The sequence below is a fragment of the Embiotoca jacksoni genome, unplaced genomic scaffold (assembly GCF_022577435.1).
Source record: "Embiotoca jacksoni isolate LCO1_2020_lvr unplaced genomic scaffold, fEmbJac1.0.p SCAF_125, whole genome shotgun sequence".
NCBI classification, from domain to species: domain Eukaryota; kingdom Metazoa; phylum Chordata; class Actinopteri; family Embiotocidae; genus Embiotoca; species Embiotoca jacksoni.
The window spans coordinates 272,501-300,000 of NW_027185258.1; the positions used below are offsets into that span (position 1 = coordinate 272,501).

The 27,500-nt window shown below is 42.6% G+C and overlaps 3 protein-coding genes across 13 annotated transcripts in view; 2 read left to right on the plus strand and 1 right to left on the minus strand.

The window, feature by feature from the left end:
• Window positions 1-1,101, minus strand: part of sco2 (synthesis of cytochrome C oxidase 2) — a 2,117-nt gene extending 1,016 nt beyond the window's left edge. The window contains exons 1-2 of one of the 2 annotated variants that reach the window (XM_069145478.1): window positions 1,043-1,101; window positions 1-119 (exon numbers count right to left, since the gene is read on the minus strand). The exon at window positions 1-119 is cut by the window's left edge and continues 1,016 nt beyond it. In XM_069145478.1, the coding sequence (XP_069001579.1) occupies window positions 1-102 (102 nt within the window). In that variant the 5' untranslated portion in view covers window positions 103-119; window positions 1,043-1,101. Of the gene's footprint in view, window positions 120-570; window positions 655-1,042 lie in introns of those variants that run through there. The other variant, XM_069145479.1, reaches the window with a different exon arrangement.
• LOC138195796 (coiled-coil domain-containing protein 136-like) lies at window positions 585-20,861 on the plus strand. 10 transcript variants are annotated; one of them, XM_069145467.1, is made up of 12 exons: window positions 586-671; window positions 1,657-2,282; window positions 4,300-4,527; window positions 7,913-8,113; window positions 9,118-9,429; window positions 9,501-9,575; window positions 9,868-10,161; window positions 10,400-10,517; window positions 10,620-10,824; window positions 10,944-11,078; window positions 12,382-12,493; window positions 13,286-13,374. In XM_069145467.1, exons 4-11 carry the CDS (start codon window positions 8,062-8,064, stop codon window positions 12,481-12,483), a joined length of 1,293 nt encoding a protein of 430 aa, XP_069001568.1. In that variant the 5' UTR covers window positions 586-671; window positions 1,657-2,282; window positions 4,300-4,527; window positions 7,913-8,061; the 3' UTR covers window positions 12,484-12,493; window positions 13,286-13,374. The 10 variants fall into 10 exon arrangements, with proteins under 10 accessions (XP_069001570.1, XP_069001568.1, XP_069001572.1 ...); XM_069145471.1 differs by having other exon boundaries at window positions 13,289-13,374; XM_069145468.1 differs by having other exon boundaries at window positions 1,657-2,273.
• A 1,727-nt stretch (window positions 20,862-22,588) lies between these two features.
• Window positions 22,589-27,500, plus strand: part of LOC138195798 (filamin-C-like) — a 43,371-nt gene continuing 38,459 nt past the window's right edge. The window contains 2 exon segments of the mRNA XM_069145481.1: window positions 22,589-23,097; window positions 23,099-23,346. Coding sequence (XP_069001582.1) covers window positions 22,982-23,097; window positions 23,099-23,346 — 364 coding nt within the window. The 5' untranslated portion in view covers window positions 22,589-22,981.

Consider the following 27,500-nt stretch of genomic DNA (forward strand, 5'->3'; position numbering starts at 1 on the left):
ACGAGCATAGGGACGACACGACGGGGACACAAATGTCCTCTGCAGACGTCTCAGGAGTCCTCCTCCGTGCAGATCACCCACAATGCACCGCAGCACCAACATGTCCGCCGGCCGACGACCTGCGACAGAACCAGACGGTTCGGAGGGATACAGAATGATCCGTTATTACATTATATGACAATCATTACGTTATTACATCAACATTAATGATGATTATTGATCAAAGATTGTTTAGTTTGAACTCCGACTGTTAACGAGGTGTTTGGTAGAAAATATTGAGATATTTTATTTTGTTGATGTCGCCCGAATGAAAACAGACTTCTGGAAAATGTTGAAAAAACTAATATAAAAATAACATTTAATAATTATAAGTTGAAGTTCGATATTAATGTTATTTCTATGTTCTATTTATAAGATTTACACTTTTAAAATCTCATATTTATTCCTTCCATAACGTCTTTAGTTCAAATGTATTCAATATTAATCACTCCGGGCTTTCATACCTGCGCACCACAGCGCCCCCAGCGGCCCCACACGGACTATGTCGTCATTCATTTTAATGAAACTGACCTGCGCTGGTTGTGAAGAAGCGGCTGTTCTGTGTTTTTAAAGCCGCCTGACATCGACCTGAACCCCGCCGACCTGCAGCGGAGACCCGCACCTGTCCGCAGGTACGTTTCTGTTCTTGTATTGAATCGATGAATGAAGTTTATTCACACGAAACCTCAGAAGTTTCCGCTAACCTAACCTAACCTTGTCCGAGCGAGCCGAACAGGACCGCGTTACGTAAGCGACGCTGTGACGTCAGAGTTAGTGAACGTTACAGGAAGCGTCAAAAACACGACAAACAAACAGTTAGTTTAAATGCTAACCGATAACCAATAGTTAACCCGCTCCACGTTAACCCGCTCCACGTTAACCCGCTCCACGTTAGCATGTCATGCTAACTGTGAGGCAGCACTCCGTCATTTTAACCTGCTGCAGGGAAGCTAACGTTAGCATGTCGTGCTAAGTGAGTTCCGGTAAACTGCGGCTATCTCACCTGTTCAGAGCCGCACGTGGACTTCTGCGGTCACACACACATCAACCGTCACACACACACACGCTGGATTTACATCAAACTGCTCCGCGTCCGCAGATTCGACACGAACCGGAAACACCGCCCGGAGAATAAAAAACGTTTTCAGACTAAATAATCAGTTATTTTATAAGAATCAATAATTATTAGTTGCAGCTGAAGTCTGGAAAAACTGCCTGAAACTGTTTGTGTTTATATGTTGTTTTATTAAAATGATAAATAATAATACATAATTTTCTATGTATAAATTATTACACAATCTTACATCTTCACTGCAGGGTTTCATTTTTATTCAACTTTCAGGTTAATGTCATAAAAATATATCAGAGGTCGAGAATTCATTTCATATTACAATATAATTCATGAAGTTTTTATTGTTTATTTATTGTGTTTGTTTGTCCTTAAACTGAGAGCAGGTGTGTGTTTTCATTATTGATTGATTGATTGATTGATTGATTGATTGATTGATTGATTGATTGATGCTGATTTAGAATCATGAAATAATAATAAATAAAGACTCAGAATATGCAGAGTACTCGAATGTCCCGGTGGAGACACTGATAACATCTGTCCTCCAGGTCTCTGTGATCACCAGCTCCTCCTCCTCCTCCTCCTCTTCCTCTTCCTCCTCCTCCTGTGTTAGCCATGTGTTATTGATGAGCTGCTCACCACTGCAGGAGAAACCAGGTCAGATGTGTTTAATCACTGAGGAGGAAGAACGATGAACTTGATGGAGTATTTAAGACACCAGGATCAGGACCAGGACCAGGATCAGCACCAGGACCAGGACCAGGATCAGCACCAGGACCAGGATCAGGATCAGGACCAGGACCAGGACCAGGATCAGCACCAGGACCAGGACCAGGATCAGCACCAGGACCAGGACCAGGATCAGGACCAGGACCAGGACCAGGATCAGCACCAGGACCAGGACCAGGATCAGCACCAGGACCAGGACCAGGACCAGGATCAGGACCAGGATCAGGACCAGGATCAGGATCAGGATCAGCACCAGGACCAGGATCAGGATCAGGATCAGCACCAGGATCAGGACCAGGATCAGGACCAGGACCTGCCTCTTGTTAATGTCTCCTCTGTAACCGAACACGTGATCTGTTGGCACTTCTCCTTCTCTCCTCATATGGCCTTTAATGTTATCCAGCCCGGATTGGTGTTGCCTAGCAACCACTCAAGAGTGAGAGAGGTGGAGAGTCTGCTGCAGCTCCAGTTTTACCAGCAGGGGAGGGGGGGAGGGGGGTGGGGGGGGATTGATGATCCAGTGTTACCTGGTGTTAAATCACACCTGCAGGGAAACGTTAACTTAGCTTCATCATTTAATACATACATATACACACAATTTCACCTTTTGGGATTACTAAAGTACCTATCTATCTATATACATACATATACATATACACACACACACACACACACACACACACACACATATACAGTGGGTACGGAAAGTATTCAGACCCCTTTAAATTTTTCACTCTTTGTTTCATTGCAGCCATTTGCTAAAATCAAAAAAGTTCATTTTATTTCTCATTAATGTACACTCAGCACCCCATCTTGACAGAAAAAAACAGAAATGTAGAAATTTGTGCAAATTTATGAAAAAAGAAAACCTGAAATATCACATGGTCATAAGTATTCAGACCCTTTGCTCAGTATTGAGTAGAAGCACCCTTTTGAGCTCGTACAGCCATGAGTCTTCTTGGGAATGATGCAACAAGCTTTTCACACCTGGATTTGGGGATCCTCTGCCATTCTTCCTTGCAGATCCTCTCCAGTTCCGTCAGGTTGGATGGTGAACGTTGGTGGACAGCCATTTTCAGGTCTCTCCAGAGATGCTCAATTGGGTTTAGGTCAGGGCTCTGGCTGGGCCAGTCAAGAATGGTCACAGAGTTGTTCCGAAGCCACTCCTTTGTTATTTTAGCTGTGTGCTTCGGGTCATTGTCTTGTTGGAAGGTGAACCTTCGGCCCAGTCTGAGGTCCAGAGCACTCTGGAAGAGGCTTTCTTCCAGGATATCTCTGTACTTGGCCGCATTCATCTTTCCTTCAATTGCAACCGGTCGTCCTGTCCCTGCAGCTGAAAAACACCCCCATAGCATGATGCTGCCACCACCGTGTTTCACTGTTGGGATTGTATTGGGCAGGTGATGAGCAGTGCCTGGTTTTCTCCACACATACCGCTTAGAATTAACGCCAAAAAGTTCAATCTTGGTCTCATCAGACCAGAGAATCTTATTTCTCATAGTCTGGGAGTCCTTCATGTGTTTTTTGTCAAACTCTATGCGGGCTTTCATATGTCTTGCACTGAGGAGAGGCTTCCGTCGGGCCACTCTGCCATAAAGCCCCGACTGGTGGAGGGCTGCAGTGATAGTTGACTTTGTGGAACTTTCTCCCATCTCCCTACTGCATCTCTGGAGCTCAGCCACAGTGATCTTTGGGTTCTTCTTTACCTCTCTCACCAAGGCTCTTCTCCCACGATTGCTCAGTTTGGCTGGACGGCCAGGTCTAGGAAGAGTTCTGGTCGTCCCAAACTTCTTCCATTTAAGGATTATGGAGGCCACTGTGCTCTTAGGAACCTTGAGTGCTGCAGAAATTATTTTGTAACCTTGGCCAGATCTGTGTCTTGCCACAATTCTGTCTCTGAGCTCCTTGGACAGTTCCTTCGACCTCATGATTCTCATTTGCTCTGACATGCACTGTGAGCTGTAAGGTCTTATATAGACAGGTGTGTGCCTTTCCTAATCAAGTCCAATCAGTTTAATTAAACACAGCTGGACTCCAATGAAGGAGTAGAACCATCTCAAGGAGGATCAGAAGAAATGGACAGCATGTGAGTTAAATATGAGTGTCACAGCAAAGGGTCTGAATACTTATGACCATGTGATATTTCAGTTTTTCTTTTTTAATAAATTTGCACAAATTTCTACATTTCTGTTTTTTTCTGTCAACATGGGGTGCTGAGTGTACATTAATGAGAAATAAAATGAACTTTTTTGATTTTAGCAAATGGCTGCAATGAAACAAAGAGTGAAACATTTAAAGGAGTCTGAATACTTTCCGTACCCACTGTATATATATGTATATAAAATCCTGTCCCTGATGGAGTGTCTCCTTGTCTCTCTGTCTCCTTGTGTCTCTGTCTCCTTGTCTCCTTGTCTCTCTGTCTCCTTGTCTCCTTGTCTCTCTGTCTCCTTGTCTCTCTGCAGCGGTGCAGCAGTACCGGCGTCTCGGAGCCGTGAAGGGGTTAATGAATGACGTCATGCGTGCTCGTTGGGTTTTCACACCGTGGCTGTCTGTCTGTAGCATGTAGTGACGTCGCTCTGCATCACGCTGAGAGAGGAGCTGATGCTGAGGAGGAAATATAGGAAAACAGAAGGAGGAAGAGGAGGAGGAGGAGGAGGTGCACCGCTCTCAGAACCAGAACACTGCATCAGGTAGGTGCTGGTTCTGATCCGTGTCTGCTGCAGGGACAGAGGAGAGGGATGGATATGAGACCGGAGGAAGGTCACTCAGAGGGAACAGACACCATGAAGAATATCTGCAGCTGATTCTGCTTAAAGAGGCAGTACAACATTTTATTGATCATGTTGTAGCAGCAAGACTCTGATTGACTGTCGGACCTTTGAGACTCAAACATGTCGAGTTATTGAACAGATGTTTCAGCTGCAGGACAAGAAAAGCAACCTGGACTGTGTTTAATATGAATATCACGAAGAGGTAAACAGTCTGTGATGCAGTAATGAGTTGACATCACTGTAATATTTAGAATGAGGAGGATGATAACCTGATAATAATAAATTAAACCATGAGGTCTAATTGATCATTTACCAGAACATGTTCCAAAGTCTGTTTGTTTGTTTGGAGGTAAAACTGTAAACATAAACATGTTTAATGATGTCACATGTCTCCTGGAAATACTGCTGTAATTTTTAAGGGAATATGAGTTTATAAACCATAAACTGTAGTAAAGTTATTCGTAGTTTCCAGGTCTGTAAAGTGTAGTACCTCTGAGGACCACTAGGGGCTGTCTCCATAGACTCCATCTGTAGTACCTCTGAGGACCACTAGGGGCTGTCTCCATAGACTCCATCTGTAGTACCACCGAGGACCACTAGGGGCTGTCTCCAAAGACTCCATCTGTAGTACCACCGAGGACCACTAGGGGCCGTCTCCATAGACTCCATCTGTAGTACCACCGAGGACCACTAGGGGCTGTCTCCAAAGACTCCATCTGTAGTACCACTGAGGACCACTAGAGGCTGTCTCCATAGACTCCATCTGTAGTACCACTGAGGACCACTAGAGGCTGTCTCCATAGACTCCATCTGTAGTACCACCGAGGACCACTAGGGGCTGTCTCCATACACTCCATCTGTAGTACCACTGAGGACCACTAGGGGCCGTCTCCATAGACTCCCATTCAAAAAACATCATGGTGCTGTTAGATAAAGTCCCTTGTTCTGATCACTGTTCTGGTCCTTCTGGAAATAATTTGTTACATATTAGAACTCAAACACCGATATGATTGGGGACGGGGCTGTTTGATTGATAGGTCCCCAAAACATCCAAATATGGTCAATACTGGCTCCAAAAAATAAAACTTGTCCACTAACTAAATGATTAACTCCACCACTAACTCATACACTAACTCATCAACTAACTCGTCCACTAATCCACTAACTTGATCACCCACTAACTCGTACACTAACTAATCCACTAACTTGTCCAGTAACTCGTCAATAAACGAATCCACTAACTTGTCTACTAACTCATTCAATAACGCATCCACGTATCCATTAACTCATCCACTAACTCGATGATTAACTCATCCACTAACTCATGTCCTAACTTATCCACTAACTTATCCACTAACTTGTCCACTAACTTATCCACTAACTTGTCCACTAACTCGATGATTAACGCATCCACTAACTCATCCACTAACTCGTCCGCTAACTTGTCCATTAACTCGTCCACTAACTCAGTCCCTAAACTTCTTCTTTGATGAAGATGAGGGTCTTCCTGTTGGTTCTGTGTTGTTTTTGTTGTTGTTGTTCAGGTATAAACAGTCTGTGGTTGGTTCAGTCTGATCTGGTGCATTATAGAAGTAGTGCAGCTGCAGGTCAGGCGTGTTGTTGATGTGTTGTTGACGTGTTGCAAGTCAGACATGTTGTTGACATGTTGCAGGTCAGATGTGTTGATGTGTTGTTGACGTGTTGCAAGTCAGACATGTTGACACGTTGACCTGTTACAGGTCAGACGTGTTGACGTGTTGTTGACATGTTGCAGGTCAGATGTGTTGTTGACGTGTTGCAGGTCAGACGTGTTGACATGTTGTTGACATGTTGCAGGTCAGATGTGTTGTTGACATGTTGTTGACATGTTGCAAGTCAGACGTGTTGACGTGTTGTTGACATGTTGTTGACATGTTACAGGTCAGACGTGTTGGACGTGTTGTTGACGTGTTGCAGGTCAGATGTGTTGTTGACATGTTGTTGACGTGTTACAGGTCAGATGTGTTGTTGACATGTTGCAGGTCAGATGTGTTGTTGACGTGTTGCAAGTCAGACATGTTGTTGATGTGTTGTTGACGTGTTGCGGGTCAGATGTGTTGTTGATGTGTTGTTGACGTGTTGCAGGTCAGATGTGTTGACATGTTGTTGACATGTTGCAGGTCAGACATGTTTACGTGTTGTTGATATGTTGCAGGTCATATGTGTTGTTGACGTGTTGTTGATGTGTTGCAGGTCAGATGTGTTGACGTGTTGTTGATGTGTTGCAGGTCAGACGTGTTGACATGTTGACATGTTGCATGTCAGACGTGTTGTTGATGTGTTGTCGATGTGTTGCAGGTCAGACGTGTTGACGTGTTGTTGGCATGTTGCAGGTCAGATGTGTTGTTGACGTGTTGTTGACGTGTTGCAGGTTAGACATGTTGACGTGTTGTTGACATGTTGCAGGTCAGATGTGTTGTTGACGTGTTGTTGACGTGTTGCAGGTCAGATGTGTTGTTGACGTGTTGTTGACGTGTTGCATTTCAGATGTGTTGTTGACGTGTTGTTGACGTGTTGCAGGTCAGACGTGTTATTGACGTGTTGTTGACGTGTTGCAGGTCAGACGTGTTGTTGACGTGTTGTTGACATGCTGCAGGTCAGACGTGTTGTTGACATGTTGTTGACGTGTTGCAGGTCAGACATGTTGACGTGTTGTTGACATGTTGCAGGTCAGATGTGTTGTTGACGTGTTGTTGACGTGTTGCAGGTCAGACGTGTTGTTGACGTGTTGCAGGTCAGACGTGTTGACGTGTTGTTGACATGTTGCAGGTCAGGTGTGTTGTTGACGTGTTGTTGACGTGTTGCAGGTCAGATGTGTTGTTGATGTGTTGTTGACGTGTTGCAGGTCAGATGTGTTGTTGACGTGTTGTTGACGTGTTGCAGGTCAGACGTGTTGTTGATGTGTTGTTGACATGTTGCAGGTCAGATGTGTTGTTGACGTGTTGTTGACATGTTGCAGGTCAGATGTGTTGTTAACGTGTTGCAGGTCAGACGTGTTGTTGACGTGTTGCAAGTCACGTGTTGTTGATGTGTTGCAGGTCAGACGTGTTGTTGACGTGTTGCAGGTCAGATGTGTTGTTGACGTGTTGCAGGTCAGACGTGTATCAGCTGGTTGTGTTTCTGTGTTTGATCGATCTTCTGTGTAGAATTTGTATCTGTGATGATGCAGTTGTAGTCGTGTCGCAGTTTTCACATACCACCTCCCTCTCCCCCTCCTCCTCCACCCTCTTATCCTCCTCCTCCTTCTCCTCCTCTCTCCCTCCAGGATGATGAAGATGCTACAGTGCCTCCTTCTGTCCGGAGCGTGAGGAGTCTTCTGTGGCTCCATCGTATCCTCCACTCCTCTGCGTGGAGCTCTGATCCTCCATCGACCTCTCTGCAGCTGAAGCTCCGCCCCCTCCATCAGCTGACATCATGGACGGACTCCGTCTGCCTCCTGTCATCGAGGAGGTCCTCGACCCGTCTGGTCAGTGGTGTGTGATGAAGAGGAGTGTGAGTGATGAAGGAGTGATAAAGAGGAGTGAGTGATGAAGGAGTGATGAAGAGGAGTGAGTGATGAAGGAGTGGTGAAGAAGAGTGTGATCAGTGACACACCTCACACTCGACACTTCCTGTGTCACAATAAAAGCCCTCCAGAGACCCATAGGTAGTTGTATCTTTTATTCTTTTAAACTTTTAAAACTCTGTTGATGTTTCCAGGAAAAGTGAGTGGAAGGCTTTTATTGTGAAAGGGCTGGAGGAAGTGCTGCATGTTCCCTCCTCAGTGTTGTTTGTCTGTGTGTGTGTGTGTGTGTGTGTGTGTGTGTGTGTGTGTGTGTTTAATGTCAGGAGGAAGAGGATGATGATGATGGTAGACCCCTGATGAAAAGGAGTATGTGCTCGAGTGATGACAGGAGGAAGAGCAGGATGATGATGTCACTGTGATGCTGCTGTCACTGCCTCACTGTGATTGGCTGCCTGCCAGCAGCTTCGACCAATCGAGCAGGCGAGCTGTCAGAAACATAAACCTGCAGCTTCATCAGCGTCTTCATCAAACATCCGACACTCAGGGTGGATCAAAAGATTTGATCAATATTAATTATTGATCTGATCGATGAACTAATTGTTTTCATCTGTGATTAAATTCATATTTAATGTTTAATTTTCTGAATAACAATCTTTTGAATCTGTGAAGCCTGATGAGGAGGAGGACGATCAAGAGTAGGAAGAGGAAGAGGAGGAGAACGTTACAGAGCTCATTTATGAACATGAATATTAACGTTAATAAAAACAATATTCAGGACTTCCGCAAGTGAAAAACCAAAATGTTTTGGGCAAAGTTTTTCTTCCTCCTTGTCCTCGTCCTCCTCCTCTTGCTCCTCTTCCTGTTCCTCCTCCTGTTCTGAAACACCTGCATGACTCAATGTGACATATTTAACATGTAACCCCCCCCCCCCCCACAACCCCTACCCCCACCCTCTCTCTCCAAAGACGAGCTGTGCGAGCTGAAGGAGGAGAAGCCCATCATGCTGGCAGACACCCTGACGGCCAAAGAGAGGGAGTCTCTGGAGGAGAAGGCGGAGCCGCTGGGAGATGGAGAGAAGGGGCAGCAGGAGGAAGAGAAGGAGGTGACGGAGGAGAAGTTGGAGGAGGAAGAGGAGCAAGTGGTGGCAGGAGGAGGAGTGAAAGATGAAGAGGAGGAACTGGAGGAGCTGAGAGCTCAGGTGATACAGCTGCTCCTGGAGGTGGAGGAGACGCAGGAGGTTTCCCAGAGACACGAGGACAACGTCATGGAGCTGCAGGGTGAGTGTCAGCTGACTCCTCCTCCTTCTCCTCCTCCTCCTCCTCCTCATGGTTCTCCTGTCTATTCTCAGGTCTCCTGGATGAGGAGCGACTGGCCAGCGCTCACCAGGCTGAGAGCTTCACCAGGCAGATCCAGAGACTACAAGGTTCAAAGTTCACTTCCTGTTTCCTGTCAGAGGTCAAAACATTCAGTTTGATCACCATCATCATCATCACCATCATCATTTTCATCATCATCATCACCACCATCATCATCATCATTACCCTCACCATCATCATCACCATCATCATTTTCATCATCATCATCACCACCATCATCATCATCATTACCCTCACCATCATCATCACCATCATCATTTTCATCATCATCATCACCTTCATTATCATCATCATCATCATCACCGTCATTATCGCTCTGACTCCCCCGTATGTCTGCAGCTCAGCTGCGTTCGGTCCAGGAGGAGATGGACAGTCTGGAGGAGGAGAAGGAGAGCGAGCTGGAGGAGGTACAGCAGGAGCTGCGCTCGGCTCAGGAGGAGGTTCTGGTGTTGCAGCAGGCGGCTGAGGAGGCGGCAGGAGAGAGGGAGAACGACATCGCCTCCATGCAGGAGGAGCTGTGTCGTCTGAGGGCGGAGCTACAGAGGCTGCACGCCACCTCGGCCGAGTACGAGCTGGAGGTCACAACCCTGAGAGCCGAGATGAGCATGAAGAGCTGCGGCGCCATGGCACACGGTAACTAGTTACTGCAACTAGTAACGTTAAAAACTGTAACTAGTTACTGTAACTAGTAATGTTAAATACTGTAACTAGTAACGTTAAATAATGTAACTAGTTACTGTAACTAGTAATGTTAAATAATGTAACTAGTTACTGTAATGAGTAACGTTAAATACTGTAACCAGTAACGTTAAATAATGTAACTAGTTACTGTCACGAGTAACTTTAGATCATGTGTGTGGTCCGTGCTCAGGTGACATCACTCAGCTGCAGGATGACATCATCTGTCTGACAGACGATCGTCGGACTTTGACCACCGACAACAAACAGCTGAGAAACAAAGTGGAGCAACTGCAGCAGCAACGAGACACGTGAGTGGTCCCAGCAGCTGTCAATCAAACCGTCAGCCTGTCCTCGCCACTGAAGTCTCCTGTCCGTCTCCTGTCCGTCTCCTGTCCGTCTCCTGTGATCAGGTGTGACGACGTGTACCTGGCAGTCAGAGCGGAGGGCGGCGCTGAGCGGGAGCAGCACGACCAGCAGAAGGACTCGTACATCACGTTCTCCCAGTCCGGACCCGAACCTGGAGGCGGGGCCTCGTCTCTGGTCCAGGAGGACGTCAGCGTCCTGAAGGTCCAACTGAGACAAGCGAAGGAGATGGCTCAGAAAGTCCAGAGAGAGGTGAGACTGGGATGGACTCAGTTTGTCTGTCTCTCTGCGGTGAGGCTGGGATGGACTCAGTTTGTCTGTCTCTCCGCGGTGAGGCTGGGATGGACTCAGTGTGTCCGTCTATCCGACAGTGTGACGGTCTGAAGGACGAGCTGGTTGACCTGCAGCGTCTCTACGACGGCAGCCAGGGGGAGCGAGCAGCGCTCCAGGAGGAGCTGCAGCGCTGCAGGGCCGAGCTGCACCAACTGGTGGGCAGGAAGTCCAAGGTGAGGGGTCAAAGGTCAAAGCCTCGGGGGTCGAGTGGAGAGCTGATAGATCGTTGGGGAAAGGACAGATCAGGCTGAATCCTTGTTGGTTGGTTCAATGAATGAAACATTTCCAGGTCAGTTTAAGAAGCTCTAACAGCAGAGGTCTGAGTTTTGGTCTCCATGACGACTGTCCATCTGCTGTGTGCATGTCGGCCCGTCGGTTCATTCTGCTTCCTGGTTCGAACGGTTTGTTGTCGTCATCTCGTCTGTTTCTCTGTGCTGCCTTCAGACATCAGGTTTATTGAAAGGCTCTGTCTGATTGGCTGAGGGCTGGTCGTGTGGGGAACACCTCCTGAACGACTCGCACCTCCACTTGGACTTTAGCACCAGATCCTGATGTGGTTTCAAAGACTTTCCAGGACCTGCTGGGTTTGATTGACAGGTGACAGGATGGACTTGAGACTTGAGACAAACTTTCAGGCTGAAGACGTTCCTGGTTTCAATAACGATACGTATTTAAGTTGGATTTAACCTCTTTGACTCTTCAAGTTGACGCGATCGACCAAAGACCTTTGGACTCGTCCATCTTGATGTTAGAACCAGACACAGAATTTGCTAAAAGCTCGTCTGGACCGTTGACTCGGCGCCGACGTTCCTACGTGACTCGAAGACTCGCTGGTCTCGACTTTGGACTTGAATTGTATTTAAGAAGTTAAAACCAGAGATGGAATTTGTTTGCCTGAGACTTGGCGAAGGTTTCAAAGCGTTTTGTTGGACTTGCTTTTCTTGACCTGAGACTCTATTTGGATTTTGGTTTTACAACTAGCGACGGAATTTGTTGTCCCGAAGCGTTCTGGTCTCCAAGCGTCGGACGTTTGTTGGACTGGCCGGTGACTCGATCCCTCCTCGGCTCCTCTTCATCCAATCATCCACTTCATTCCTGTCCTCCATAGTGGTAGTTTTCCTGTAGTTGAACCTTTACCCACAACCCCCTGCAGCGTGTCAGTGGACATCTTTAATTGACAAGATGCGGCTGTTTGTAGCTTCGACCGCGGCCATCTTGTCTTTGAATGTTGGATGTCTGGACATCCTGCTTCCTCCGTCACCTCCGTCACCTTCGTCTCATCAAACTCTGTAGATTTGATGGCTGTTGAAGTTGCCGGCCTGTCGTCTCTCTTCTGTCTCCGTCCATCCTCTTTCAATCCGGTGTTTCATTGGCTGCCTGCTCGCTGCTCTCCCTCACGCCTTCTGACTTTATTACTCTGATTATTTTATTTTCTCCTCTCTCCATCCCCCCGACACTCCTCTGTCTTCTCCTCAGAGCACTCGTCCGTCTGAGCCCCCTGTTCTCTCCATCCCCTTCATAGGAATGATTGTTATAGTGGCCTTGATTTGGTGCTGGTGGGAGGAGCTGGCGTCCTAGAGGGGACCAGGTATGGCCACGCCCTTCTTTCTCTACGACGCTGTGCTTCTTGTAGCATCTGAGTGGCTGAAAAACGAGCGAACATCGTTTTAAAACCTGTTCTGATGATCCAGTTAAAGTGTTGTTGAAGTCCGAACCTCCTCCCTGATCTCTGGAACCAACCTGGCAGCGTGGCCAACTCCCCGGAGGCCCCAGAGGGCCCCGGAGATCCCAGAGGGCCCCGGAGGGCCCCGGAGATCCCAGAGGGCCCCGGAGATCCCAGAGGGCCCCAGAGGGCCCCGGAGATCCCAGAGGGCCCCGGAGATCCCGGAGGGCCCCAGAGGGCCCCGGAGATCTCGGAGGGCCCCGGAGATCCCGGAGGGCCCCGGAGATCCCAGAGGACCCCAGAGGGCCCCGGAGATCTCGGAGGGCCCCGGAGATCCCAGAGGACCCCAGAGGTCCCAGCTTTACTCTGATCATTTATAGTTGCATAATTTAAATGTTTGTAAAGTCGTTAGAAAGTTTACATCTGAAGTAAATCAGCTGTGAGGATTCCTCCATCCTCCACCAGGGGGAAGTGATGTGTAAATGCATCTCTATTGTCTTAATTCTTACTGAGACCGTTTGTCCAGTTTGATGGATCATCGTGCTTCGAGTTTTCTGCGTCCAAGTTATTAACACAACACCTCAGTTATTATAGAAATATGAGGGTGGATCAATAAGTTCAGTTGGGAGCCTGATGTGAACATATTGATCCGTATGGCAGCGCTGAATGTGTGAACGCTGCGTCACAGATCAGCTTTACTGACTCGTGGTCTCTCAGCAGAGTGACACTGAAGGCTGGAACCTGGCGGTGGCGGCGGTCGCCGTGGCAGCCATCGTGGTTCTGGTCATCCCCAGCTTCACCAGGGCCTGAGGGACCGCACAGGAAGTGACCTCACGGTGAACTGTGGGATTGCCGTCACCCATCCAGCGCCGCCCTCATCCATGTCGCCGTACTGATGTCTGCTTGTCGTATCGCCTCGACCCGAACGGACGCCAGTGAGTGCCGGAGGGAAACGCCAACAATCCGAATGACTCTCTACTCCCCCTGCAGGTCAGCAGGGAAGTCACGCCACGGATTTACTGATCACACCATCATGGTCCAAGAGTCTGACGGGAAGTGAAGGTTTTCTAGAGTTTGAAAATATCCAGAAGAATTTAAAGGTTTTTAAAATGCAGTATAAAGTAATATATCATTGTATCTCATCATTTTGCGTAAGCGTAGCATTTTGATGTCGTAGCTGATCAAAGTGAGCTGATTTTTGTATCATATTTATTGTTAAATTTAAACAAAGTAATGAACGTTTTCCAATAAGTCTGCAGTAAAATGTTCAATATTTCCTTCTGAAATGTAGTAAAAGCATAAAGTAGCATAAAATAGAGAATACCTTAAAAACATACAGTATTTGAGTAAATGTACTTTGTTGTTTTCTTACACTTTTTACATTGGTGAGGTCGAATAATTTTTTTTTAACTGATATGAAATAGAAAAATAACTTTCTGCAGATCAACTGAACTTTGTTTAAAATCTCAAAGTGCTGAATAATAACAATCAAAGTTTTTATTTTTATAATCCAAGTTTGACCTATTTAGTTTTATTAAACCAGGTTTTAATATTTAAAACACAGCAGCATGCAAATCCAGTAAAGAGCCGTGGACACAGAACAGTGTCTCTACGCTTCCTCAGAATATATGAATATAGATTTTTATTATGTAAAACTGCAGTCAATATCAGAAATATAAATTTATGTTGAGTGAAGACGTTTGTGAATGAAAGCCTGAGTCACACTTCTGGGTCATGATGGCGAGCGTCTGAGAATCAGCTGATCAGCTGAAACTAACAGATTTATATCATTTATCACGTGAAAAATTGGTCGTTAGTTTCAAAATAACATGAGAATTATAAAAATTCAGACTTCTTAGTCTGAAAACATTCACAGAAATGATCTCAATTTACAAAGATACAAATCTTTTTTTCAAAATATAATTTCAGATCTACAGTTCTTTGCCTTATTTTTTCTTGCTGGATTAAAAGTATTTTGCACTCGCTGAGTTTCAGATGATGAAGAAAACAGAAGCAGATCAAATTGGATCGTTTTGTGTTTTTAATACATCGACTGCTTCACGCTGAAATATCGTCCCATCGTGTGTTCATCTCAAACCGACTGATGTAGTTTAGCACGTTTGGTTTCTAGCATGAAAAGCTTTATTTGTCCATTTATAGAGGAATTTAAAATGTCTGTATTTGTGTGTTTATGGTACCAAACGAGTAGCGTGAACATCTACTGAGCAAAGCAGCACTTTCAGAAGGACATTTGTTGGAGATGAATCATTTCTGAGATTATTTGTGTCGACTGATTTCACTGTGTTTAAACTCAGATTGTTCCAGAGTTGCTTTCGATTTAAAAAGATGTGTTGTTGTTGTTCTTTAGCAGAATGTCGATTGTGGTATTTGTTGTAGAAAATGTGATGAGTAAAGTCAAACAGTTGAGTAAATGTAACTCAAAACGTCAACTTCAGATGTTTTTTATGCAGATGACACTTTGTTTTAGGTGTGAAAGGTGAGCAGAAGGCGGAAAAGTAAAGATCTTAAGAAAAGTTTAGTAACCCAAAGACTGATAATAACTTAGCTCCTTTTCAGCCCCATTCGGATTGAAACAAATATTTTCCCCACTGATCTACGATTAAACTTGTTTGTAGAGACAAAATGTGTTTTTTTTAATTTTTTTTAAACTAGTTGTGATTTTATAGAAACAAAGACTTCATTGTGTTCAGGAATCACTTCGTCATTTCATTAAATAGGTTTTCTCACTGAAATGATGTTTTCTTTAAAGAACTGCCCTGATTCTGATTAAGAAAACCTTTTTGTTGCAGAGATATCATTTATTAAATTGGTAAATAGAAGAGGACTGAGAATAGAGCCTTGTGGAACACTACGACAAATGTTTCTTTTTCTTTTAGAACTAACAAATTAAAAGAAAAGGAGAAACTGTTTCACGTTCTGGGGATAAATCGTGTCCGAATGGAGCTGCGGGGATTCAGCACCGATCAAAACTTAAAACCCAAAGAAAGAGAAGTTAGAAGATACGCGTTTATTTGAGTCGGTCAAAACTTTTAAATATGTCTCAGATCTCTTTTTTGTTATTTTTCTTACACGTTCTCTTTTTTTTAACTTTTTTTTGTAGCTTTATATGTTTTTTTTATTGAGTTTGATTAAATTCTCTGTCCCTCTTTGTTTTGCACGTAGACACGTTTAAATCTTTAAGTGGATCTTGATTCATGTTTACATTTAACTGGAGACCAAATGATCATAAAAACAAATAATCAGAAGTTCGAATAACTGTGATCCTGTTTACGGTGGAATCAAGTGTTTAAGTTCAACTTCATGCATGAAAAAGGACGAACAGCTTAATAAGAAACATTCCAGTTTATTTACAACCTCTGACACCATTGAACTGCAAAGAAACAAAAAGCCTCCTGCTGAAAAAAATATCTGAAACGCTGAAAACCAAGTGATCGGTGACGTAACGAGTGAAGAGTAACGGAGCTGTTAACAGCTGCAGGACGTTAAATGAAGTCACTCGTAGAATTATTGATTAATGTGATTGAACAGGACGATGATCAGATACATGAAGTCCTGTATTATTATCGATGTGAAATATTGTACGTGTCATTAAGACCTTTTAATAGATTTTGCATGTCAGATGTTTTATTATGAAACACATGGAATCTTATTTTGTAGATTTTCTTTGTAATATATGGGAAATCATTTTAACCAAGAAAATAACAATAATAAAAGATTCAAGTTAATGACATGTAAACTATGAGATACAAAATAGCCAGATTTGATGAAATAATGGACTTTTAAAAAAAATTATAATTACATATATAGAAGGATAAATAGTCAATACTCTTACTTACTAAGTCACATTTTTTCAGTTGTTAGAGATAATTTTTCACTTTAAAAGTTAATGCTAATTTTGAATTTTAATTCAGTAAATTATTGTTTTTTTTTCTAACTTTGACTTCCAAAATATGTTCTTTGTTTTTCCTCACAATGAATCTTGAACACGTGACTTTGCTTTATATTCCTGACTTCTTGTATCTTTCATCCGGCAGGAAACATCAGTGTGATCCTGTAAACGTTTGTAATATCTAAATGTTGGTACGTACAGCCTCAATAATCAGTCTGTTTATCTGCTTTTTTTTATTATGTCAGTAAAATAAGAAAATCTTCGTGAGCACTGCATGCTGCTGTTCCTCAGTACGACTACCGATTCTCTCTTTTTATTCCTCTTTAATAACGGTTTGTATTTTTCCTCCAGTTTGAGTCGTAGTTGATGTTTATTTTAAAGGAAGTTATTTTTCATGCTGCTGATTCGACTGTTTAGCACTTTTGTCAGATGTAGAAATAGTGTCATCATTGGTTTACTGATATCTTCCAAATTATATTTATTTAGTACATTTATATTAATGTACTGAAACCAACGTTATCAGTACAGTTGATTTATACAATTCTTACCATCTTTAAATGCATAATTTTCATGCACATAAAAGTTTTCTATTTGTTTACAGCAAAATTTATTTTAAGATTAAATGTCACGAAACACCGGGTTAAAAAAAAGACATTTAATTTTGCATATGAACAATGAACACAAATTCTGACACGAAACTGTCATAAAACGCAGACTGTTGATTCATCGTACAAAAATTCTTTGCTTTTTAAGAGACGTTTAAATAGAAAAGTTAAACAACCTGAAAAGTTCCGTACGAATTTCTTTCACATCTGAAACATTTAAGCAAAACAAAGATTTAACGACCAGCTTGTTTTCCTACGAATATCTTCCACCTGAACTTAATGTTAATAATAATGTTAATAATAATGTTAATAAAGGCCGCCGATGAAATGACTTATTGTTAAAAGACCTTCACAAATTTTCCTCGAACAGTTTTATAACTGTTTATAGAATTATAATTTAAATAACGTGGTAGGAGAGTTTTACTTGGGAACCGTAAAGATACGTTTGGAAAACTTTCTCCATGAACATAAAGTTTCTTCAAACCAAAAATGTCTTTGAAAACATGATTTAATTTGGACTTTTAGTTGTTAAAGACACAAAATTAAAGGACAATTTACTTATGAATAAATCCTGATTTCTCCTTTGTGATGTCAGAAACCTGAAGTCCGTTAGCTAGCCGTCGGTGTTGCATGTTTAGATTTAGCAATGTATAAAATTTGCATGAAATTAGACGAATAGATTGAAATGTTTTATCTCCATGAACCTGAACATGAACCTGAACCTGAACCTGAACATGAACATGAACCTGAACCTGAACATGAACACGAACCTGAACCTGAACCTGAACATGCACCTGAACCTGAACCTGAACATGCACCTGAACCTGAACCTGAACATGAACCTGAACATGCACCTGAACCTGAACCTGAACATGCACCTGAACCTGAACCTGAACATGAACCTGAACCTGAACCTGAACATGCACCTGAACCTGAACCTGAACATGAACCTGAACATGAACAGCGCTAACATTAGCATGAGCGCTGTGGTCCAACTCTTCCGTTAGCTAGCGTTGACTGTTCTATTAGCTTTTCTGGAGTTTAAAGTTTGAAACGTTTGATGTTTGAAATCTTCCCGTCGTCTGTTGTTTCTGATGACATCAGTTTCATCTGTTCTAGTTTAGCACGAAGACTGGAAGCAAGGCGACGTCGTTAGCATAAAACCAAAATAGATGTTTTGTTGTTGTTTTTAGCTGCAAACCTAATAATGTCAATAAGAAGTGTGGAACTCATCTGTCTGTCGCACAAACATCGTTTAACTGCTCGTTTGTTTGTAACTGCCATTAGCAGTTTTAGCTTAGCTTAGCTAAATGAAAGCAAACCTTAATTGTAAAAAATGGGCCAATGTGACGTGTTGTTTGATTGATGTAGATAATTGTAGATAATTGTAGATAACTGTAGATAATTGTAGATAATTGAAGATAATCGAAGATAATTGTAGATAAATGTAGATAACAGTAGATAACTGTAGATAATTGTAGATAACTGTAGATAATTGTAGATAACAGTAGATAATTGTAGATAACTGTAGATAACGGTAGACAACTGTAGATAATTGTAGATAATTGTAGATAACTGTAGATAATTGTAGATAACAGTAGATAATTGTAGATAATTGTAGATAACAGTAGATAATTGTAGATAACTGTAGATAATTGTAGATAACTGTAGATAATTGTAGATAACTGTAGATAACTGTAGATAATTGTAGATAATTGTAGATAATTGTAGATAACTGTAGATAATTGTAGATAACAGTAGATAATTGTAGATAATTGTAGATAACAGTAGATAATTGTAGATAACTGTAGATAATTGTAGATAACTGTAGATAATTGTAGATAACTGTAGATAATTGTAGTTAATTGTAGATAACTGTAGATAATTGTAGTTAATTGTAGATAACTGTAGATAACTGTAGATAATTGTAGATAATTGTAGATAATTGTAGATAACTGTAGATAACTGTAGATAATTGTAGATAACTGTAGATAACTGTAGATAACTGTAGATAATTGTAGATAACTGTAGATAATTGTAGATAATTGTAGATAACTGTAGATAACTGTAGATAATTGTAGATAACTGTAGATAATTGTAGATAATTGTAGATAACTGTAGATAATTGTAGATAATTGTAGATAATTGTAGATAATTGTAGATAACTGTAGATAATTGTAGATAACAGTAGATAATTGTAGATAATTGTAGATAACAGTAGATAATTGTAGATAACTGTAGATAATTGTAGATAACTGTAGATAATTGTAGATAACTGTAGATAATTGTAGATAACTGTAGATAATTGTAGATAATTGTAGATAACTGTAGATAACTGTAGATAATTGTAGTTAATTGTAGATAACTGTAGATAACTGTAGATAATTGTAGATAACTGTAGATAATTGTAGATAATTGTAGATAACTGTAGATAACTGTAGATAATTGTAGATAACTGTAGATAATTGTAGATAATTGTAGATAACTGTAGATAATTGTAGATAATTGTAGATAATTGTAGATAATTGTAGATAACTGTAGATAATTGTAGATAACAGTAGATAATTGTAGATAATTGTAGATAACAGTAGATAATTGTAGATAACTGTAGATAATTGTAGATAACTGTAGATAATTGTAGATAACTGTAGATAATTGTAGTTAATTGTAGATAACTGTAGATAATTGTAGTTAATTGTAGATAACTGTAGATAACTGTAGATAATTGTAGATAACTGTAGATAATTGTAGATAATTGTAGATAACTGTAGATAACTGTAGATAACTGTAGATAATTGTAGATAACTGTAGATAACTGTAGATAATTGTAGATAACTGTAGATAACTGTAGATAATTGTAGATAACTGTAGATAACTGTAGATAACTGTAGATAACTGTAGATAACTGTAGATAATTGTAGATAATTGTAGATAACTGTAGATAACTGTAGATAATTGTAGATAATTGTAGATAACTGTAGATAACTGTAGATAATTGTAGATAACAGTAGATAATTGTAGATAACTGGATGAACTGTCATCAGTCTCAGTTACATCAAGCATATTTAGCTTAGCACAAGGATTCCACACTGGAGGAAGTGCTAGCTAGTAGCCAAAAAAAAGTTAGCCCAATGTTTTTATAGCGACTTTAAGCTCGTTGTGAAAAACAGACGTTCTGTTTGATGTTCTCAACGTGACCAATGGTGAGAACAGACTGCTAGCCTGTCTGGCTAACTGTACATAAAGGTTTAATCTTTCATTTAATCGTAGCTACAGTTGGTGTATATGTCAGTATGCTAGCTGTTTGTCGCTAAGATGTAGTTTACCAAAACGTTGGTTTAACGTAGAATTATATCGAGTTGAAGGGGAACTGCTAACCTCCACACGTGAAGAGACTTTTTCTTTTAACAGCCATTAGTTCTGGAGCTATTTGTTTACTAGCATCTGCTGCTAGGCTAAGAGCTCCCCCTGCTTCCAGTAGTTGTGCTACGCTAGGCTAATATCCTGGACTTCCTGTTCGGTATGAAACTGAGATCATTTCCTGTTTCAGTTGAAGATCAACTCAGATCAGAGTTGTGTTTCTGTCGCGTGTACCAACTTTTACTTCGATGTCCAGATTTAAACACGTAAAACCGTGATGTCGTCTTCTGGCTGCTGTTCGTTTCTTTGCTTCTGACCTCTGACCTCTGACCTTTGATCTGTAACCCTATGCTCTGTGTTAACATCGGTTTGTATGTTTGTACATGAACTGACCAATAAAAAGTAGTTTCTCCTCGTCTCCATGTTTTAATAAAACATTTATTTCATTTCAGATGTGACGCTGCGAGACTGAAAATGTTCGTGGAAACTTCAGTTCAAAGAATTATGAAGAGCGCCAGATTATCGTGAAGTTTAATGTCCACCAAACATTAGAATTTGATTTCATTTACTTTATTTCATGTTTCATATGATTTTATGACCTTTTTTTTCTATGTTACATTACATTTCATTTATCTGACTCTTTTATCCAAAGCTACTTACAATACAACACGTTTCGTAACATTTCATTGTCATGTTACTGTTTATTACATTTCAACATATTTATCCTATATTTTAAAGCTTTGCTTTGCTTTATGTTATGAAGAATCTTTGTATCCTCTACGAACAAATAATTTTAAACAAAGAGTTATGAATCTGATAATTTAGTTTGAATTTTGTACAGTTAGATACGTGAATGTAATTATTATAGTTGTGGACAAGCGGCTGTTAAGTCTCGTTTTCTGATCGTATGTTCACTCATTTCACAACTTTTCATCATCTACGATGTTTTCTAACTTCATGTTACTGTTAAATGTGTTTTGTCGTAAGTTCGAACACGTTTTGTTGCGTTGCAGCATTCTATGTCCAAACAACACTGATTTATAACAACAAGCCACGAGACATTAGTTATTCTTTAAACGTATTGCTTTTTGTGCAATTTTTTCCTAATGAACGACTATTTTTTGGGCCTTTCGGGAACTCCGTACAAACATCCAGTGAAGATCAAATATGAACTGTCAGAGCTGAATAAGTCATGAATGTAACTCTGATTAATCACGCTGGAGGTCTTTAACCCGTCGGAGCCTCTGAGAGCATCACGACCGCGTTAAATTTAGTTTGTCTCTATAATTACGTTTCAGATGTGAGCTGCTGTTTTACTCCGATGACGGACAGCTGAGCGGCGGATGAAGATATCGTTTCTGTCTCGTGTTTTTATAGTAACTCTGAATGTGGCTGCGTTTGAGAGCCGTAAACACGTTCGACCTCATCGAGCTGCCGTCATGTTTCACTTTTATCAGAGCTGGTTTTAAATTAGATAAAACTATTAAAACTATTTAAAAACTGAAGTGATTTATTAATAATTCAGTAGTTTAAGAAACAGTTTCTCACATCTGATAACTTTGTTTAATCATAAAAATTTATGATTTTATTCCAACAGCTTCACAAAAAATCGGTATAATTCAATGATTACAATTATTTTTGTGTTCCAACATAAACAAGACATTGAGTGAAAGTTTCTGAATAAATATAAAGTGAAATATATTCTGCATGTTTTACCTGCAGACTCCATGGTATTCATTATATTCATTTTTATTGATTATTTGCTAAAAAAAATAAGTGAAATTATGGAATTTAAAAGTAAAAAATTGAAATAATTGCTAAAAAAAAAAATCCAAAACATTGATACATTTTTGGTTTCTGCTTGATATCATAATTTTTTTATCTGATTGTTTATGTCTGACGCAGTGATCTGATTGGCTGCCAGCTCATGACGACACTTTCTGAGCACAAGCCCCCCCCCCGGAGCTTCTCCCCGGTTTGGAGGCTCTAAAAATACTCGGAGGTGTCACAGCGGCTCGGAGCCCCAGTCCTGCTGGGGGGAAGGGGGGTTCCTGAGAGGGGGGGGGGGGTGGCCCCGCCCCCCTTCCCCGCCGCGGCCCAATGAGCATCGGCCCCGGTATCTCCCCGGGACTGGAGGATGCCCGGCTGCAGTAGTTTATGGTCATGGCAGGAACATTCCTGGGAGTCCAGCGGAGCTTCTTAAACCTCTGAGCCGGTTCTCCTGCAGCTCCACCGAATCTCTCTAGGCCGCCGCCAGCGCGTCTCACCCCGGACCAGAACCCGAGTCCGTCCGGAGGAAACGAACTTCACTGTTCCTCCGAATTGGTTCAGATTGGAAGCAGCAGGAGTCGATGAGCGTCCAGACGGACGGACTGACGGACTCTGGATCTGCCGCCCCGCATGTTTCAGTCTTTCTTAAACTTCAGCCGTGAGTCCCTCCCTCCCCGCCGGCCTGGCACTGCCCGCCGCCCCGCTGCCTTCCTCTCCGTCTGCCTCCCTCTCCTCCTCTTGCTCTGTGCTCTATAAAAGAGGAGCACCATGATGAGCAGCAGCAGCTACTTAGAGCCGCAGTTCTTCCAGAGCGGCGCGGACACCGGCGAGGAGGAGGAGGAGATGCCGGCCACCGAGAAGGACCTGGCCGAGGACGCGCCGTGGAAAGATCCAGCAGAACACGTTCACCCGGTGGTGCAACGAGCACCTGAAGGTGGTTAACAAGCGGATCGGGGACCTGCAGAAGGACCTGAGCGACGGGCTGAAGCTCATCGGGCTGCTGGAGGTGCTGAGCCAGAAGAAGATGTACCGGAAGTACCACTCCAGACCCAACTTCAGGCAGATGAAGCTGGAGAACGTGTCCGTGGCGCTGGAGTTCCTGGAGCGCGAGCACATCAAGCTGGTGTCCATCGGTGAGTGGCCCGTGGTTGGAGAGCTTTTACGCAAACTTTACGCACGACGGGAGTGTGTGTGTGTGTGTGTGTGTGTGTGTGTGTGTTAAAGTGTGTTTGGAGGAAGAGTTGGGATGAAGGTTCAAAATGAAGGAGGCACGTGTTTTAATGTGTTTCTGAGTGACATGTGATGCTGATGGATGGAGGCGGCAGGTGTGGACCACAAGTGTGTGTGTGGGGCACAGGTGTGGAGCAGCTGCAGGAGCCGCCTGCTGATTAGTCCTCAGGTTTTGTGTGAAGATATTTTAACGAGACATTTAATGAATCCCAAGAGTTTCTGGATTAAATGATTTTAAAATTAAGAATTGACTTTATTCTTGATTATTTATTTATTCAAACAATAATCCTCATTAATTAAATTCAAAATGTGCAAACTCTTTCTCTCAGTGAGTTCAGTCTAAAACAGAAAATCTGTTCTTTTAAAAACTATTTTTTTAATCTGGTTCTAAACTGAGAACTTCCTGCAGAAGGTTCTCAAAGATTCCGGCTGGTTGGAGACATCTCAGAAGTACTTCAAAACGTTTTAAAGATGTTTGAGTGGATTGTAGAGGACAGAGAGGTTGGATGTGTCCGACAGGTTCTAGAGGTCTGGAAGAGGTTCTAGATCTCCAGGAACTGGTTCTAGAGGTCTGGAGGTCCCTGAGACCAGTTCAAGGTCTTGTTGAGGTCCTTGAGGAGTTTTAAAGGCCTTTAAAGATTTATTTTCGAGGCTTTTGTTTATCCTCTTGAGGTCCTTGAACACCTGATTAGATCAGTTCTACACCGTTTATACTGGAACCAGTTCTACACCGTTTACACAGGAACCAGTTCTACACCGTTTACACAGGAACCAGTTGTACACCGTTTATACAGGAACCAGTTGTACACCGTTTACACAGGAACCAGTTCTACACCGTTTATACAGGAACCAGTTGTACACCGTTTATACAGGAACCAGTTCTACACCGTTTATACTGGAACCAGTTCTGCAACGTTTATACTGGAACCAGATCTACGCCGTTTATACAGGAACCAGATCTACGCCGTTTATACAGGAGCCAGTTCTACGCCGTTTATACAGGACCCAGTTCTACGCCGTTTATACAGGAACCAGTTCCACGCCGTTTATACTGGAACCAGTTCTACACCGTTTATACTGGAACCAGTTCTACACCGTTTATACTGGAACCAGTTCTGCTACGTTTATACTGGAACCAGATCTACGCCGTTTATACAGGAACCAGATCTACGCCGTTTATACAGGAGCCAGTTCTACGCCGTTTATACAGGAACCAGTTCCACGCCGTTTATACTGGAACCAGTTCTACGCCGTTTATACAGGAACCAGTTCTACGCCGTTTATACAGGAACCAGTTCTATGCTGTTTATACAGGAACCAGTTCTACACCGTTTATACAGAAACCAGTTCTACATCGTTTATACAGGAACCAGTTCTACACCGTTTATACAGGAACCAGTTCTACATCGTTTATACAGGAACCAGTTCTACACTGTTTATACAGGAACCAGTTCTACATCGTTTATACAGGAACCAGTGTTTTCTATTTTGTGTCGATCGTCAGTTTAAATCACTGAAACATTAAATTGAATAAACGAGTTTGACATTTTCTGTCAGAATGAATCTGAACTCTTTAAACTGCAGCTATTAGAAGATCAGCTGATTGAGTCTGAACTGAACTGATGGAGGATCGTTGGGGGCCTTTGTGGGGGGCAGCGCTTGGTGTGTGTGTGTGTGTGGGGGGGTGATTGACAGGACAGCTGAGCTCCAACAGCTGCTGAAAATAGACTCTGAAGGAAACCAGCTGAGGATCTTCAATAGAAACTAATAAAGTCCGACTTGCTGAGGGGCCACGACGTTCTCGAAGCTTTAACGCTAACGTGTTGACCTGGTTACCACGACGTTCTCCTAGCTTTAACGCTAACGTGTTGACCTGGTTACCACGACGTTCTCCTAGCTTTAACGCTAACGTGTTGACCTGGTTACCACGACGTTCTCGAAGCTTTAACGTTAACGTGTTGACCTGGTTACTACGACGTTCTCGTAGCTTTAACGCTAACGTGTTGACCTGGTTACCATGACGTTCTCGTAGCTTTAACGTTAACGTGTTGACCTGGTTACTACGACGTTCTCGTAGCTTTAACGCTAACGTGTTGACCTGGTTACTACGACGTTCTCGTAGCTTTAACGCTAACGTGTTGACCTGGTTACTATGACGTTCTCGAAGCTTTAACGTTAACGTGTTGACCTGGTTACCACGACGTTCTCCTAGCTTTAACGCTAACGTGTTGACCTGGTTACCACGACGTTCTCGAAGCTTTAACGTTAACGTGTTGACCTGGTTACTACGACGTTCTCGTAGCTTTAACGCTAACGTGTTGACCTGGTTACCATGACGTTCTCGTAGCTTTAACGTTAACGTGTTGACCTGGTTACTACGACGTTCTCGTAGCTTTAACGCTAACGTGTTGACCTGGTTACCACGACGTTCTCCTAGCTTTAACGCTAAAGTATTGACCTGGTTACCACGACGTTCTCGTAGCTTTAACGCTAACGTGTTGACCTGGTTACCACGACGTTCTCGTAGCTTGAACGTTAATGTGTTGACCTGGTTACCACGACGTTCTCGAAGCTTTAACGTTAACGTGTTGACCTGGTTACTACGACGTTCTCGTAGCTTTAACGCTAACGTGTTGACCTGGTTAGCACGACGTTCTCGTAGCTTTAACGTTAATGTGTTGACCTGGTTACTACAACGTTCTCGTAGCTTTAACGTTAACGTGTTGACCTGGTTACTACGACGTTCTCGTAGCTTTAACGCTAACGTGTTGACCTGGTTACTACGACGTTCTCGTAGCTTTAACGCTAACGTGTTGACCTGGTTAGCACGACGTTCTCGAAGCTTTAACGTTAATGTGTTGACCTGGTTACCACGACGTTCTCGTAGCTTTAACGCTAACGTGTTGACCTGGTTACTACGATGTTCTCGAAGCTTTAACGCTGACGTGTTGACCTGGTTACCACGACGTTCTCATAGCTTTAACGCTAACGTGTTGACCTGGTTACCATGACGTTCTCGTAGCTTTAACGCTAAGGTGTTGACCTGGTTACCACGACGTTCTCGAAGCTTTAACGTTAACGTGTTGACCTGGTTACTACAACGTTCTCGTAGCTTTAACGCTAACGTGTTGACCTGGTTACCATGATGTTCTCGTAGCTTTAACGTTAATGTGTTGACCTGGTTATTACGATGTTCTCGAAGCTTTAACGTTAACGTGTTGACCTGGTTACTACGACGTTCTCGTAGCTTTAACGCTAACGTGTTGACCTGGTTACTACGACGTTCTCGTAGCTTTAACGCTAACGTGTTGACCTGGTTACCACGACGTTCTCCTAGCTTTAACGCTAACGTGTTGACCTGGTTACTACAACGTTCTCGTAGCTTTAACGCTAACGTGTTGACCTGGTTATTACGACGTTCTCGTAGCTTTAACGTTAACGTGTTGACCTGGTTAGCACGACGTTCTCGAAGCTTTAACGTTAATGTGTTGACCTGGTTACTATGACGTTCTCGTAGCTTTAACGCTAACGTGTTGACCTGGTTATTACGACGTTCTCGTAGCTTTAACGTTAACGTGTTGACCTGGTTACCACGATGTTCTCGAAGCTTTAACGCTAACGTGTTGACCTGGTTACCACGACGTTCTCCTAGCTTTAACGCTAACGTGTTGACCTGGTTACTACAACGTTCTCGTAGCTTTAACGCTAACGTGTTGACCTGGTTATTACGACGTTCTCGTAGCTTTAACGCTAACGTGTTGACCTGGTTACCACGACGTTCTCCTAGCTTTAACGCTAACGTGTTGACCTGGTTACTACAACGTTCTCGTAGCTTTAACGCTAACGTGTTGACCTGGTTAGGACGACGTTCTCGTAGCTTTAACGCTAACGTGTTGACCTGGTTACCATGATGTTCTCGTAGCTTTAACGTTAACGTGTTGACCTGGTTACCATGATGTTCTCGTAGCTTTAACGCTAACGTGTTGACCTGGTTACCATGATGTTCTCGTAGCTTTAACGCTAACGTGTTGACCTGGTTAGCACGACGTTCTCGTAG

Excerpts from the sequence above, each read along its gene's own strand:
- LOC138195796 (XM_069145469.1), top strand. The coding sequence starts at position 8,062 with ATGGACGGACTCCGTCTGCCTCCTGTCATCGAGGAGGTCCTCGACCCG. Across the intron at positions 8,114-9,117 it reads GGAGGTCCTCGACCCGTCTG|ACGAGCTGTGCGAGCTGAAG; the intron begins GTCAGTGGTGTG and ends CTCTCTCCAAAG. Across the intron at positions 9,576-9,867 it reads GCAGATCCAGAGACTACAAG|CTCAGCTGCGTTCGGTCCAG; the intron begins GTTCAAAGTTCA and ends GTATGTCTGCAG.